General features: G+C 53.9%; 7 protein-coding genes across 10 annotated transcripts; 5 read left to right on the top strand and 2 right to left on the bottom strand.

Moving 5' to 3' along the window:
* Positions 1-801, bottom strand: H310_02295 (hypothetical protein). Its single transcript, XM_008865750.1, has 2 exons — positions 524-801; positions 1-475 (listed from the first exon to the last, which is right to left on the bottom strand). Exons 1-2 carry the CDS (start codon positions 729-731, stop codon positions 24-26), a joined length of 660 nt encoding a protein of 219 aa, XP_008863972.1. The 5' UTR covers positions 732-801; the 3' UTR covers positions 1-23.
* Positions 802-1978: 1177 nt separating this feature from the next.
* On the top strand, positions 1979-4452 carry H310_02294 (hypothetical protein; the record flags this gene model as incomplete). Its single annotated transcript, XM_008865749.1, has 5 exons — positions 1979-2494; positions 2544-2900; positions 2967-3187; positions 3253-3568; positions 3619-4452. Exons 1-5 carry the CDS (start codon positions 1994-1996, stop codon positions 4450-4452), a joined length of 2229 nt encoding a protein of 742 aa, XP_008863971.1. The 5' UTR covers positions 1979-1993.
* Positions 4453-5019: 567 nt separating this feature from the next.
* On the top strand, positions 5020-6185 carry H310_02293 (hypothetical protein). 3 transcript variants are annotated; one of them, XM_008865747.1, is made up of 4 exons: positions 5020-5413; positions 5471-5640; positions 5693-5865; positions 5917-6185. In XM_008865747.1, exons 1-4 carry the CDS (start codon positions 5091-5093, stop codon positions 6019-6021), a joined length of 771 nt encoding a protein of 256 aa, XP_008863969.1. In that variant the 5' UTR covers positions 5020-5090; the 3' UTR covers positions 6022-6185. The 3 variants fall into 3 exon arrangements, with proteins under 3 accessions (XP_008863969.1, XP_008863970.1, XP_008863968.1); XM_008865748.1 differs by having other exon boundaries at positions 5693-6185; XM_008865746.1 differs by having other exon boundaries at positions 5471-5865.
* Positions 6186-6302: 117 nt separating this feature from the next.
* Positions 6303-7947, top strand: H310_02292. Of its 2 annotated transcripts, XM_008865744.1 has the most exons (7): positions 6303-6451; positions 6504-6589; positions 6650-6779; positions 6828-6979; positions 7039-7273; positions 7322-7461; positions 7509-7947. In XM_008865744.1, the coding sequence occupies exons 1-7, from the start codon at positions 6338-6340 to the stop codon at positions 7771-7773; spliced, it is 1122 nt and encodes a 373-aa protein (XP_008863966.1). In that variant the 5' UTR covers positions 6303-6337; the 3' UTR covers positions 7774-7947. The 2 variants fall into 2 exon arrangements, with proteins under 2 accessions (XP_008863966.1, XP_008863967.1); XM_008865745.1 differs by having other exon boundaries at positions 7322-7947.
* Positions 7948-7984: 37 nt separating this feature from the next.
* Positions 7985-10230, top strand: H310_02291 (hypothetical protein; the record flags this gene model as incomplete). Its single annotated transcript, XM_008865743.1, has 11 exons — positions 7985-8149; positions 8199-8333; positions 8386-8750; positions 8806-8857; positions 8924-9112; positions 9173-9211; positions 9263-9361; positions 9436-9552; positions 9633-9779; positions 9829-10041; positions 10087-10230. The coding sequence occupies 11 exons, from the start codon at positions 7985-7987 to the stop codon at positions 10228-10230; spliced, it is 1665 nt and encodes a 554-aa protein (XP_008863965.1).
* Positions 10231-10470: 240 nt separating this feature from the next.
* Positions 10471-11053, bottom strand: H310_02290 (hypothetical protein; the record flags this gene model as incomplete). The annotated part of the gene is made up of 3 exons (XM_008865742.1): positions 10471-10563; positions 10639-10866; positions 10925-11053. 3 exons carry the CDS (start codon positions 11051-11053, stop codon positions 10471-10473), a joined length of 450 nt encoding a protein of 149 aa, XP_008863964.1.
* Positions 11054-11346: 293 nt separating this feature from the next.
* On the top strand, positions 11347-13543 carry H310_02289 (hsp81-like protein). Its single transcript, XM_008865741.1, has one exon. The coding sequence runs from the start codon at positions 11394-11396 to the stop codon at positions 13512-13514; it is 2121 nt and encodes a 706-aa protein (XP_008863963.1). The 5' UTR covers positions 11347-11393; the 3' UTR covers positions 13515-13543.
* The last annotated feature ends 153 nt before the right edge of the window (positions 13544-13696 follow it).

Raw genomic sequence — 13696 nt, 5'->3', positions numbered from 1 at the left:
TCGGGTTGGGTATGCTATGCTACTTAGACGTGTTCGGTGTAGCGCGGCAATGAATCGCGAGGGCCGAACGCACACTCACCGGGGGTGTACGTACCGACTTGGGTTGACATTTGGGCAATCGTGCAGCTCATACAGCACAACGAACAGGCAAAATCTTCCCACTCGCTGCCTTGGATTCGGTAGAGAGTTCGCACTTTAGTACGAAGCGCCGTCACGAAGCACACGAGCGCCATGCACAGCAGCAGGGACACAATCCCATAGCCTCCCATACGCCTGGTTTGGCTTTCGTGGACGTCGTCGTCGAACGTCTGCTGGTTCTCCCTGTGCATGCGCCAGTCGTCAATGCCGTTGAAGAGGTTCTCGAGCACAATTATGGTAGCGACGCCGACGAGGACGGATTTGTAGCCACCATAGACTCCGAGGCGAGACGTGATTTGAGCCAGCGACACACATGGGCAAGCCCATGCCATGAGAGCTACGACATAGGCAAGCTCTTTAGCGGCGAACGTTGCATTCATCGTACCATTGGGGAAAATATTTTGGAGGCACTCAAATACACCAGCTTTCCAGAATTGCGGTCCGTCGCCCGGTTGCGGGATTCCCATGTTGCGATCCGACATGTACTCGCCTCGAATGGCCTCAGGCTGGACGTACACAAGCGGCACTTGCATCGAGTGCAAGTTTGACGACGCAGGGGTCGCCAGCGGCGTGCATTCTCCAGTTTGTTTCATTTTTGTAAGTGCCGTGGCCTCATCATGCACATTGCCATTATCCACGTCGTCGAATGGCGCACTACCCGCCAACATGGTCAAAGGGTATGTACGAGTAAATATAGCGTCCAATGACTGTAGAACCGGCAAACATGTCAATCGTATCTTATCCACCATTTTCAGCCAGACGAAGGCGAGACATCAATCTATCGCGACATGGATTTCAACATGGTGGTGTGGCTTAGAACCATCCAAAAACGTGCCGAACTACCACCGATGGCATACGAGCTATCATGAATCCGTGCTTGAGCGTGAAACGCGCAGGTGCATTCCACCTGCAGCACAGTTAATCTCAGCGTACTGTCATGCGTCGGCCAGCAATCTGACAAGATTTCAACTTCAAATGGCAAAAATTAATACTCCCAGTACGAACGAGGCGTATGCGATAGTAGTGGAGAAGGCCGTGGCCCTTGAAGATCGATCGTACAACGTTAAAGTTACGCCTTACAGCCGCGCCGGTGACGACATCCGCACTGCCCGGCACCGTCGCCAATGCGTATTATTTATTACAAGGTTGAAAATGGTCGTAATAAATAGACAATTGTCTACTACGTAGTATTTATTCCGAATTGCTTAAAATCCAATCGCATTGTTTCGATTGGCTAAAAAATAAAGTATACCAACCGGTTTCCACATGATCAACGACTTTGTCCAGTTCTGTAGGCATAATAAAGCAAACCGTACTACTGTATTAATACTACTGGTATGGGTAAATTGAATATTGAACGTCAGATTGGAGGCGAAGTGCGCTGAAAAATTTCGAAGTGCGCTGAAAAATTTCGTGGGTCGGGATGCTCGTGCGATCTCACGGGGCGATGCAGCGCCTCGCCAAATCTCCATGGGTCGGGATGCTCGTGCGATCTCACGGGGCGATGCAGCGCCTCGCCAAATCTCCATCTCCTGGTCTTTGTTGGCTAATAACGGGGATCTTTCAATCCAAGATGCATGGTTCATCATGCACACCAACTGACACAAAACAGATCAAAATGATTTCCGACGATGTAAGCCACATATGCAATGGACCGGAATTCTCTGGGCCGTCTGCGTAGCACGGGTGCTTCTCTCCATACACCATGTCCCTTTGACACTTGACTGCACGTCGAAATGGAATTTTTACGCCGCCACGACCCCAACCATCAGAATTTTGATGACGCCAGCCGTCCGTGGTCATTCAGAATCCACTCCATGAAAGATATCCGGATATTGCTCGCCATGGTCCGGATATGGAGGTCGTGAGATTGGTGGGCTCACCTGCGTCGTTGGCGACGATGGCGTATGGAAGCGTTCTGTGGCTAGACGACGAAGAGAGCCTTGTGTTTGACTTCGAAGCGATCTTACCGACCCTCCATGAGCCCACACCGGTGATTCTCGTGGACGAGGATGGGAAGAAAGACTTCAAACGAGGAACGGTCGTGTGTCGGCATTGGCTGCGCGGATTGTGCATGAAGGGCGACAACTGCGAGTTTCTCCATCAATACGACATGTCCAAGATGCCCGAGTGCCGCTGGGGCATGGAGTGTCAAGTACCCGAGTGTCCATTTCGCCATGTCCCGGATGAAGATCGCATGGAGTGTGCGTTTTACAAACAGGGGTTTTGCTCCCACGGTAGCGCGTGTCGATATCGCCACGTCAAGTTACCACGCGAAGAATGCCCCGTCATTGCTGACTTTAGCTTGCAGAGCAAAGTTGCTGAAGAAGAGAGCGCGAAGCGCCGCAAGGCACAGGTACATCCATCCATGCCAGCACCATCCCTCTTATCGCGTCATGTTGTAGCCCGTCAACGAATTTTTCAAGATCGCGATATGCAAGCATTGGGAAAAGCAAGGCACGTGTCCGTTTGGGGAGGAGTGTCATTTTGCCCATGGCGAGAAGGAACTCCGTCCGTTCCCCAAGGATACACATGGCGGTGGTGGCGGCAATCACCACACGCCTTCTGCTCATGCTGCTCCTCACAAGGCCCCTGAAGCGCCCCCTTCATTGGTTCTGCCTGACGCGGAAGGGACGTCCACGTACATTTTGCTGCGATCCCATAGTTACCAGAACTTGGCGCAGTCGGTACACCATCAAAAGTTTGCGGCTGACGGTGCAACCCTCCAAGCGATCCAGGATGCCATGACGATGGCCGATCAGGTTTGGCTTTTCACTCGTCGATGCTGCTCCTGCATGGACGCACTGGCTGATGCACGATTTGTCCAGGTCTTTTTGTTTCTCTCGGTGTCCCCGAGCTATCACTTTCAAGGTGTTGCCCGCATTGTCCAAGTGCCGTCGGATGACTCGGGAGTGTCTCTGGCGGAGGGCACCGTCCCGTTCCACCAGTGGCGCGGTGTGTTTGGCGTCGAGTGGCTTCGGACGTGCGAGATTCCGTACGAATCGGCAGACACGATTGCAACATCCAAGAATGCAGCGTTGTCGAAACTGTACGCACCTAGTTGTGTCGTTGGGTCTTTACGTCGCGTCGAAGTCACATTTGAGTTATTGCTAGACCGGACGGAACGGAACTCACGAAAGAGTGTGGCCACGCCCTCCTCGACAAAATGTTTTTCCACCCGATGATCCGGCTCCACATGAAGTCGGTCGAAGACGAAGGCATCCTCCCCGGCGGCGCGTGTGAGCTCGCCAACCGCCGCCGCCATGCGGCGGAAAGCATTGCCAACTTTAACGACCCCGCGCGATTCATGCCATGCGCCCATCTGTCGCACCGGTGGCAAGTTGACCTGCCTGGCTACGTCTTTGCGTGCAACGGCGCCACGATCGACGAGAGCTTTGGACGGATGCTCTTTGGCCTGGCCAAGGACCAGGTACTACTGCATGCTTCACTGTGATTGCATCTCACGACAGGTGTGAGCAGGAACAAGTCGCGATGAAAAACGTCCAAGTCGGAACCCCATTGTTTCTGCTCAACATGAGCAATCGGCACGTCTTGGGCATGTTCGAGGCCGTGACCCCCGTCGGGATGAATATCGTGCCGAACGCGTTCACGGCGGGGCTGCCGCCGGGCACGATGACGCCATTTCCCGTGCAAGTCCGGTTCCAGTTTGCCTTTGACGCTCCACCGCTCCTGAACGACCTGATCAAGGCCGTGCCGGGCCTGGAGCGGGGCATTCACATTGGCCCTTTGTCTCTCGCAGCTACCCAGACGCTTGCGAACGTGTGCGCAGAAAAGTGCGGCGCAACCAACCTGAATGAAGCTGGCGAGAAGATCGAGAAAAAGGCCAACGAAGAGCACTTTGTCGTTGGAATCGAAGAAGACAAGGAGTTTGGCGTTGTCCAGAAAATCCTTGGTCCACAAGGCAGCTACATCGATCGCATCGTGACGGATGCCGGCGGGAATGCCAATGTACGTTTGCGTGGACGCGGGTCCGGTGTGCTCGAGGCCAACGGAGAAGAAGCCAAGGACCCCTTGACGCTGGTCGTGTCGGCCGACAACGAGCGCAGCTTTCGGATTGCGTGTGACGCGTCGAGGAATCTCCTTGGGTCCGTCCATCGTGACTACCAAGCATATCTCCACAGCAAACACCGCGGCGGTCCCGGGGGAGGGGGGTTTCCAGGATTCCCTCCGAATATGCCCATGATGGGAGGACGTGGCGGCGGCATGCGCGGACCTCCCCCGCCGTTCCGTGGACCCAGAGGGCCGCCTCCAGCCGGGGCCAGCCGAGCTCCCCCGCCTCCGCACCGCCGATAGACGTCTAACTTAAAAATACCAACCCACCCACCAGTCTCTCAAAGAAGTCGCCCCCAATGAGGAACCACCAACTGTGCATGCAGGTGCCTGTGGCTGCAACGAGTTCGGCGAAATGCCTCGGTCGATGCAAGGTAAGATGAGAAGGAAAGAGCGAAAGTTACGACGATGCACTTTTGGGACGTCCGCCCTTCTTGATGGCTGTAGACCCAATCGCATGGCCGCTAGCCACGTGGTGGCACGTTGCGAACTTTCGACGCTCGGTAGGATGGCCATTCAACGCAGGAGAAAGCACCGCCACATGGCGTGGCAAGATCAAGGCAGTGGTGTCAAAGATCGCGTGCCGAGTCATGGAATGCGTCGAGAAGAGGGCAGAAGCAAGCGACTCCATGCCAGTCTTATCGTGTTGAACGCGAGATGGGACAAGAGCGATGGCGCAGCAAGGTCCAGTCGCTCCAGTAAGAGTTGCATAATGTCGAGAACACAGGACCTTTCAGCGGTGGGACGTCGCGATGCCAAATCTGAGGAGAGTTTGGATCGCAGGATGAGCCGGTGGCGACAGTGGGAATCGTGGTGGTCGCAGGATGAGCCGGTGGCGACAGTGGGAATCGTGGTGGTGAGGAGGAGCCAGGACGTGGCGAATGACAGAGCCACGACTCGTTGCCCTTGGTCGACGTCGGCATGCGTGGTGCCATGGGCAGTGGCCAATCCGAAACCACTTACGCACGGACGCCACGTTCTGCAGCCAGGAGTCGGATCATTCCGACCAGCATTTTGCAATCCACAACCTCATGCGACGGCTTTCCAAACGTGCCACCGCCCAGATGTTGGTCGACTTGGTCGCGCACCCGGACCCGCGGCACCACTTGGTCCATCGCCCGCTCTTTCGCTCTATGGCACCAAAGATCGCAGTCCCCCAGAAACTCGTCCACATCTCCAACGACCCCGACTACACCCACATGAGGTAGTAGACTAGCCGCTTCCATTCGCAACCTGTGTGGTTGACACCGTAGCCGCGTAGTGTGGACGTGTTCCAGAACACGGGATTTGCGATCGGGGCATCGCATTTCATCCATTCGCTCCAGGGGGCGGGCAAGTACGAGATCCTCGAAGTGTACGGCCACAAAGACAAGACGTTTACAACGAGTGTGGTTCAATTTGGGGTCAACCTGTGTGGTCACGAAGGCGTGGGTACGATGTTGTTAGTTGCTCCTGGAGTTGGAATGACGTGGGTTCATGGTAGTGCATGGGGGGTGCATCGCCACCGTCATCGACGAGCTCTTTCAGTGGACTGCGTACTGGACAACAGGGCGCATTGGGTACACGGCCAATCTGAACGTCAATTACCGACGTCCATTGCCCGTCGAGCGCCCCGGCATCCTCACGGCCGAGTTCGAAAAGAAAGACGGACGAAAGGTTCGACGGATCAATATATGGACATGTCAGGTCATGCTTTCTCATGCGTAGCTATACATGAAGGCGAGACTCGAGGATGGCGACGGACACCTCTACACGGAAGCCACGACCCTCTTCTTACTGCCCAAGGACGCTGTCGCAGCCGACGAAGCCTAACGAACTCCATCGAACCTGACTGCACCACCCCAACCAACATGTCTATCTAAATGGCCAACCTCAGGATCGAAGTTCCTCTTTAACTTGAAATTTGAATGGAAATGAAATGGCGAAATTGAGCAATAAATATTTAAAAACACCCACCAAAATATCCTCAAAATTCAGCTTTAAATCGTTGAAAACACCCAAAACATGACCAAAATATCCTCAAAGTACTGTATATCCGGAAAATTGTCGGATTCAGCACAATTTTCCCAAAATCAGCGAAATTGTTTGGGTAACCGCCGTCGAGTTGTCCAAGCATTCGGTGTTTTGAATGTGGTTGCGAGGATCGTCCTGCGCTCGACGCCTCGTTCCTCACGTCAAGCAGATGAGCACGGTCGCGACGATCGATCAAGAGTCCACGCGTTTGGCTTTTGCCGATATTATTGTACGTTCTCTTGCGTCGTCATATCTCTCAGCCGAGGACAAACGATGCACAGGGCGACGAGAGCTTGCGAGGTAAATGGATGAGCCAAGGCCCAATTCTCGAGCGCATGGACATGATCGGCGCGGCGATTGCTTGCAAGTACGATACAGAAACTATTCTTTAGCATTGCCATTGCGCCCATGTTCCACAACCGAATAGGGCCACTCAGGGTGGGTGTGCCACCGTGAGTTTCGATCAAGTCGAGTCGCACGTTCCCGTGTATCACGGCGACTTGTTTCAACTGGAAGGACAGATTCTCAATATCAACAACACGTCGACGTCAATCCATGTACCGTCGTCATCCTGCTACATGCATCACTTAACTACGCTCATGTAGCTGTCAGGGTATCGCGTGGACATGTTGACTGGGACTACGACACACACGCACGACGCGATCCTGACTTTTGTCGCGGTTGATAAGGATGGACGTCCGCGATCGGGACTGCCCAGGCTCGTGTCTCCATCGAACCCTTACTTTGTTTCATTGATGTGCGTTCTTCCAACGACCCAACTATACCAAGACATCCATTTGACGTACGATTTTGCAGGGCCAAAAAAGCTGCTCAGCGAAAGGAACTCGGTGCACGATGGCGCACGATCCAAGAAGAGGTCGACAAGCTTCCATACGTGAGCAAAGACATGCTTGTCGTGAACCCGCTCGACGCGACGCGGACAACTTTCGTGCCGGTCAAGGCCACCCTGGTTGAAGTTCAGAACTTGTTCTTGCCCAAGCACTTGAACATGAACAACACGATATTTGGCGGCGAAATCCTCCAGTGGATGGTGCATCTGCCGTCGTCGACGTTTATGTTTCTGACTTTACGGTCCTAGGACAAAGTCGCCGTCTTCTGCGCGCGCAAGTTCACCAAGAACGTCCACATGGCGACGATCTCAATGAATCGCATTGTGTTTCAGCTGCCCATCACGACCAACGACGTTGTGAGCATGAAAGCCCGCGTCGTCATGGCACGGTATGAGCTTGGATTGTCGTGCATCAAACTGTCACACATGCGCACAGTCGCCACACGTTGGAGGTGGAAGTGGAAGTGTTCATCGAGCGCCTCGGCAAGTCGGAGAAGCGCAAGTCGCACACGGCTTACTTCACTGTAATCAACCTCAACATTGGTCAGCTCAAAGACCCAATCAAGACAGGGCTGTTCGTCGACGAAGACGACCAGGAGAGCATGCGCCTCCTCCTCAAGGCACAACGGCGGTGGGCATTTCAAACCGAACAGAACTCTGTGCACGACGTGCCGCCACTCCCCATGACATCCAACCTTTAAGAAGCTCCTAGAGTCGAGCTCAGAGCGTAATCGAGACTTTCCGAGTCTCTTGTCGACCTCCTTTTCCACTAACCTCGGCCCGCACTCTCGCTGCACCTTACAGTGTGGCAGGGAAGTTCCGTGGAAGTATCCCTGCCGTTGTAATATCCGAAATCTATGATAATTATCCGGATATTTCGCTAGAGGCGACAAGAAGCAGGCTAAAAGCGACATGCTGACACGTGAGGAATGGAGCGTGGCATTGGCGCCCCTGTGGAAAGAATACTACATGACAGACGACGACAGCGACATCAACGATGCCGAGATGCTTCCCGCGTTGCTTGGATTCAAGGACATGCTGAGTGAGAGTCGCAAGCCTGACGGGTTCTTGGCCCACGTTCGTGCTGCACTGCCACGTCATGTCGTCCTCATGACTTGCCGTGTAGTACAATTTATCCGATGCGGATGTGGTCATGGTTCCATGCAAGCAATTGTTTTCATTGTTCGGCGATGATGCGTACGATTGTTTCGTGGTGGGGTACGACCACTACTTGCGGAGTTTGGGGTTGGCGCTGTGCATGGTGCGTACCTACGTACACGACGCACGTTTTCTCACAGTCGTGTGGGCATTAGCTGCGCCACGAAGAGGAGCTGGACGCGTCCGAATATGATATCCATCCCCGTCCGCGCTTGGAGATGAATGCGGAAAAGATCAACGTGCGGGTAGTTGGGCTGGAGCCAGAGACGTCAATCGGAGACTTGAAGGCGCACGTTGTGGACCATTTCGTGTCGGTCACGGGCACTGTCACACGTGTGAACGCGATCAAGCCCCTCGTCGTGCAGTGCGAGTTCCTCTGTGAAAAGTGCGAAGGGGTCACGCAGCGGTACTTCCCGGACGGCAAGTACGACCCGCCGGCGGCTTGCGGGACCTGTCGGAGTAAATCAACGCTCATTCCGAACCGCAGTGCAGCCAAGACGGTGGATTTCCAAAAGATCAAGTATGCTTCATTTCGTCACAGTGGTATTTGCGAACGAATGGGTCATCATGGGTAGAATCCAAGAAGTCGACAACGGAGACGCCGCTGCGGGGCGTATCCCGCGTATGGTGCGTCGAGCACTTTCATGGAGAAAACGTCGAACGAGGGGTCAAGTTGTGACATGCATCGTTCAGGTGGAAGTGGAGCTGACAGAAGACCTGGTCGATTCGTGTGTTCCTGGCAGCATTGTGACCATCTGTGGGGCGGTCAAAGCAGTAAATTCGGAGGTACACAGCGGCCGATTTGGCAAACAAGCGCAAGCGAGTAGCTTGTATGTGCTCTACATTGTCGCCAACTCTGTCGTAACCCTCAACCAAGCCGAGGTAGCGACCTAAGTCAGGTCGTTGGGGCTACAGATGGACTTGAATCTACGTGCAATGTAGGCGTCACCGACGGAAGACACAAACGAGTTCTCGGATCAAGCAAGTGAGTTCCTACTTGGCGATCTCTCACTGCGATGTTTCACGTCGTAGGACTTGGATGCGATTTGCAAAATCGCCCACGACGACCATGTCTTTGATCGCCTCGTTCATTCGTTTTGCCCTGGCATTTATCGCAACGAACTGGTCAAGGTACGATCGCCTCCTTGTTCAACGCTGAGTTTGAATTTACGGACAACTGGGGACCTGGGCGGTTGTGTACGTAGGCAGGCCTGTTGTTGGCGCTGTTCGGAGGAGCCCAGAAGAAGGAAGACAACGCAGTGTTCACCCGAAGTGATTCGCATGTCCTGCTCGTGGGGGACCCAGGTCTCGGGAAGAGCCAGGTAGGGGGTTCGGACCTCCCTACACAAGTCCCAGTGGCATCTGAGACGTCGAGATGCCGATTTGATTGAGTGCCGTGTAGATGTTGCGTGCTGTGTCTATGATCACTCCTCGAGGTGTATATGTCGGCGGCAACACAGCAACGACTACAGGACTCACAGTTACCATGGTGAAAGACTCGTCCGGGGATTACGCCTTGGAAGCTGGGGCGCTCGTGCTGGCCGACCAGGTCGTGCCAGCCTCGTTGACCAAGTTCTGGTTCTGACAACATATTGTAGGGCGTGTGCTGCATCGACGAGTTTGACAAGATGGCGTGCGACTACCAGGCGTTGCTGGAAGCGATGGAGCAGCAGAGCATCAGCATTGCCAAAGCCGGCATCGTGTGCAACCTCAACGCTCGCACGTCCGTCATAGCTGCTGCGAATCCATCGGGGGGTCATTACAATCGCAGTCGCAGCGTGAGCGAGAACCTCAAAATGAAGGCAGCGTTGGTACGGTGTTCTCGTTCCAGTTCACAATGCCATGAGTCCCTGTAGCTGTCTCGATTCGACTTGATCTTTGTGCTCCTCGATCGTCCGGATGCGTCAAGGGACCACATGCTGTCCGAGCACGTCATGCACAACCATTTGGCCAACAAACACAAGCGCCAGCGACGAGATGACCCGCCGAACACCGCGTAAGTTGCTTGCAAAGTGTGATCCTACGAGGCTCACGCTTGAATCGTGCTTAGACCGCACTCGTCCGAGCCCAACGACATGACCCTGAAACAGCGCCTGGTTGCCAACTTTCCTACCATGCACGAAAATCCCATCAGTTTGTACCACATTCGGCGGTATATTGCATACGCTCGCAAGTACATCCACCCGCAATTGTCTCCCGAAGCGCGGCACTACCTTCAGCACAAGTATCTCCAAATGCGGTCAGACGCAGACACGTCGGCCGACGGCATCCCCATCACGATGCGACAGTTGGAATCGCTCATCCGTCTCGCCCAAGCCCGTGCCAAGATCGAACTGCAGGATATTGTTACGGTGCAACACGCGTACGACGTGGTCGAGATCATGCAGGAGTGCTTGTTGGACACGTACACGACAGAGGAGGGCAACTTGGATTTTGGACGAAGCGGTGGCATGAGTCTCGCGAAGAAGGTCAAGGCGTACGTGGCTCGACTGCGAAAATGCGTTGTCCAGCGCAATAGCCAGCTCTTTTCCATGGACGAGCTGCTCCAAGTGGCCAACAGCATGGCGCTGCAAGTCGACGACTTTCGGGACTTTGTCGAGATTCTTCGGAACGAGTGCTTCGTGCTCAAGCAAGGCCTGAACGTGTACAAGGTTCAAATTTAAGACCATGTCTAGTTTTCGACACAATGCGAACCTGGTGTGGCTTCCCCAAGTCCAAACCGTTGATCGACTTAATCGGCGTGCTGCTGGCATGCCACGTCATGGTGTGTAGTGTTGGGGGATCAGACGTGTCGAGGGTGCATACCAAGGTGTGGTATGCCATGGCTGAGGACAGTTGTGTCCACGGCCCACGCGTCAGTACCGAGTGGACAGCAGCGGTCGTGCCACGTCATGGACGGTCGGTCGGTGGATGGCCGAAAGGTCGTCGGTTCGTGTGCAGCCAATGGGAGGCGGCGGGAAAGTCTATCGGTGCATTATCCGGTCAACTGAAAATCTAGAAGGGGTGACAGGGCAGTTGGTGCGTTGTGATTGGGTATTGCGAAATTGGGGGCGCGTGATTGGCGGACAGGGCAGGGTTCGCTTTCGAAGATTCTCGAAGTGCGCGAGGCGCGGCGGCGGGAGGCCACTTTTCAATTTCCAATCAAAGGCACAAGAGCAGCAGCATGTCGAAGGAAGGCGCGGAAACTTTTGCGTTCTCGGCGGACATCAGCCAATTGTTGAGCTTGATCATCAACACGTTTTACTCGAACAAGGACATTTTCTTGCGTGAATTGATCTCGAACGCGTCGGATGCGTTGGACAAGATCCGCTACCAGTCGTTGACGGACGCGTCGGTGTTGGACAGCGACAAGGACTTGGAAATCAAGATCATTCCGGACAAGGCGAACGGCACGTTGACCCTCCAAGATTCGGGTATTGGTATGACCAAAACCGACTTGGTGAACAACTTGGGGACGATCGCGAAGTCGGGCACGAAGGCGTTCATGGAAGCGTTGGCCGCCGGTGCCGACATCTCGATGATTGGTCAGTTCGGTGTGGGTTTCTACTCTGCGTACTTGGTCGCGGACCGTGTGACCGTGCACTCGAAGCACAACGACGACGAACAACACGTGTGGGAATCGTCGGCCGGTGGTTCGTTCACGGTGTCGGTGGACACGTCGGAACCCATCAAGCGCGGTACTCGCATCGTCTTGAAGTTGAAGGAAGACATGTTGGAGTATCTGGAAGAACGCAAGTTGAAGGACTTGGTGAAGAAGCACTCTGAGTTCATCTCGTTCCCCATCAAGTTGTACGTCGAAAAGACGACCGAAAAGGAAGTGACGGACGACGAAGACGAGGAAGAAGAAGAAAAGGAAGGTGACGACGACAAGCCCAAGGTGGAAGAAATCACCGAAGGCGAAGACAAGAAGAAGAAGACCAAGAAGATCAAGGAAGTATCGCATGACTGGAACCACTTGAACGGCCAGCGCCCGATCTGGATGCGCAAGCCCGAAGACGTGACCCACGAAGAGTATGCTGCGTTCTACAAGTCGTTGACGAACGACTGGGAAGAGCATGCTGCCGTGAAGCACTTTGAAGTGGAAGGGCAATTGGAATTCAAGGCCTGCTTGTTCGTGCCCAAGCGTGCGCCGTTCGACATGTTCGAAGGCGGTGCCAAGAAGAAGTTGAACAACATCAAGTTGTATGTACGCCGTGTGTTCATTATGGACAACTGCGAGGAGTTGATGCCTGAATACTTGAGCTTCGTCAAGGGTGTGGTCGACTCGGAAGACTTGCCGTTGAACATTTCTCGTGAAACGTTGCAACAGAACAAGATCTTGCGTGTCATCAAGAAGAACTTGGTGAAGAAGTGCTTGGACATGTTCAACGAGTTGGCGGAAGACGCTGAGAAGTACAAGAAGTTCTACGAAGCGTTCTCGAAGAACTTGAAGTTGGGCATCCACGAAGACTCGACCAACCGCACGAAAATTGCCAAGTTGTTGCGTTACCACTCGACCAAGTCTGGCGAAGACCAAACGTCGTTCGACGACTACATTTCTCGCATGCCTGAAGCTCAGCCCGGTATCTATTACGTGACGGGTGAATCGAAGAAGGCCGTCGAGCACTCTCCATTCATTGAGAAGCTGAAGAAGAAGGGCTATGAAGTGTTGTTCATGGTGGACCCCATTGACGAATACGCCGTCCAACAGTTGAAGGACTACGAAGGCAAGAAGTTGATCTGCGCCACGAAGGAAGGCATGGACTTGAAGGAAACGGACGACGAAAAGAAGGCGTTCGAAGAAGCCAAGGCCGCCACCGAAGGCTTGTGCAAGCTGATGAAGGAAGTGTTGGACGACAAGGTGGAAAAGGTCCAAATCTCGAGCCGCATTGTCGAATCTCCTTGCGTGTTGGTGACTGGCGAATACGGCTGGTCGGCCAACATGGAACGCATCATGAAGGCGCAAGCGCTTCGCGACAGCAGCACGTCGTCGTACATGAGCTCGAAGAAGACGATGGAAATCAACCCGTTGCATCCCATCATCAAGTCGTTGCGCGAAAAGTCGGACGTGGACAAGAGCGACAAGACGGTCAAGGACTTGATCTGGTTGTTGTACGACACGTCGTTGTTGACGTCTGGTTTCTCGCTGGACGAACCCACTACGTTCGCCGGCCGCATCCACCGCTTGATCAAGTTGGGTTTGAGCATCGACGACGATGACGTTGCCGATGAAAACTTGGACGACTTGCCTCCTCTTGAAGGCGAAGAAGGTTTGGAAGAATCCACCATGGAAGAAGTCGATTAAATGCATCCATACAGTCCTCCTATCTATCCTTTTTCTAGTCGCTTTGTTGTGATGCAGCCGTCGAGACGCTATGTCAAGGAGAAATGCTGATCATACGATTGCTAGCTCAGCACTGTAAGGACAAGGATTCCTAGTTTAGCGCATTGAGGACAATAAAAGACTCATTTGTTGAAAAGTCGCTG

Source organism: Aphanomyces invadans (genome assembly GCF_000520115.1).
Source record: "Aphanomyces invadans strain NJM9701 unplaced genomic scaffold supercont1.3, whole genome shotgun sequence".
NCBI classification, from domain to species: domain Eukaryota; phylum Oomycota; class Saprolegniomycetes; order Saprolegniales; family Verrucalvaceae; genus Aphanomyces; species Aphanomyces invadans.
Note: the sequence above shows the minus strand (reverse complement) of the source record. Positions and strands in the feature narration are given on the sequence as shown.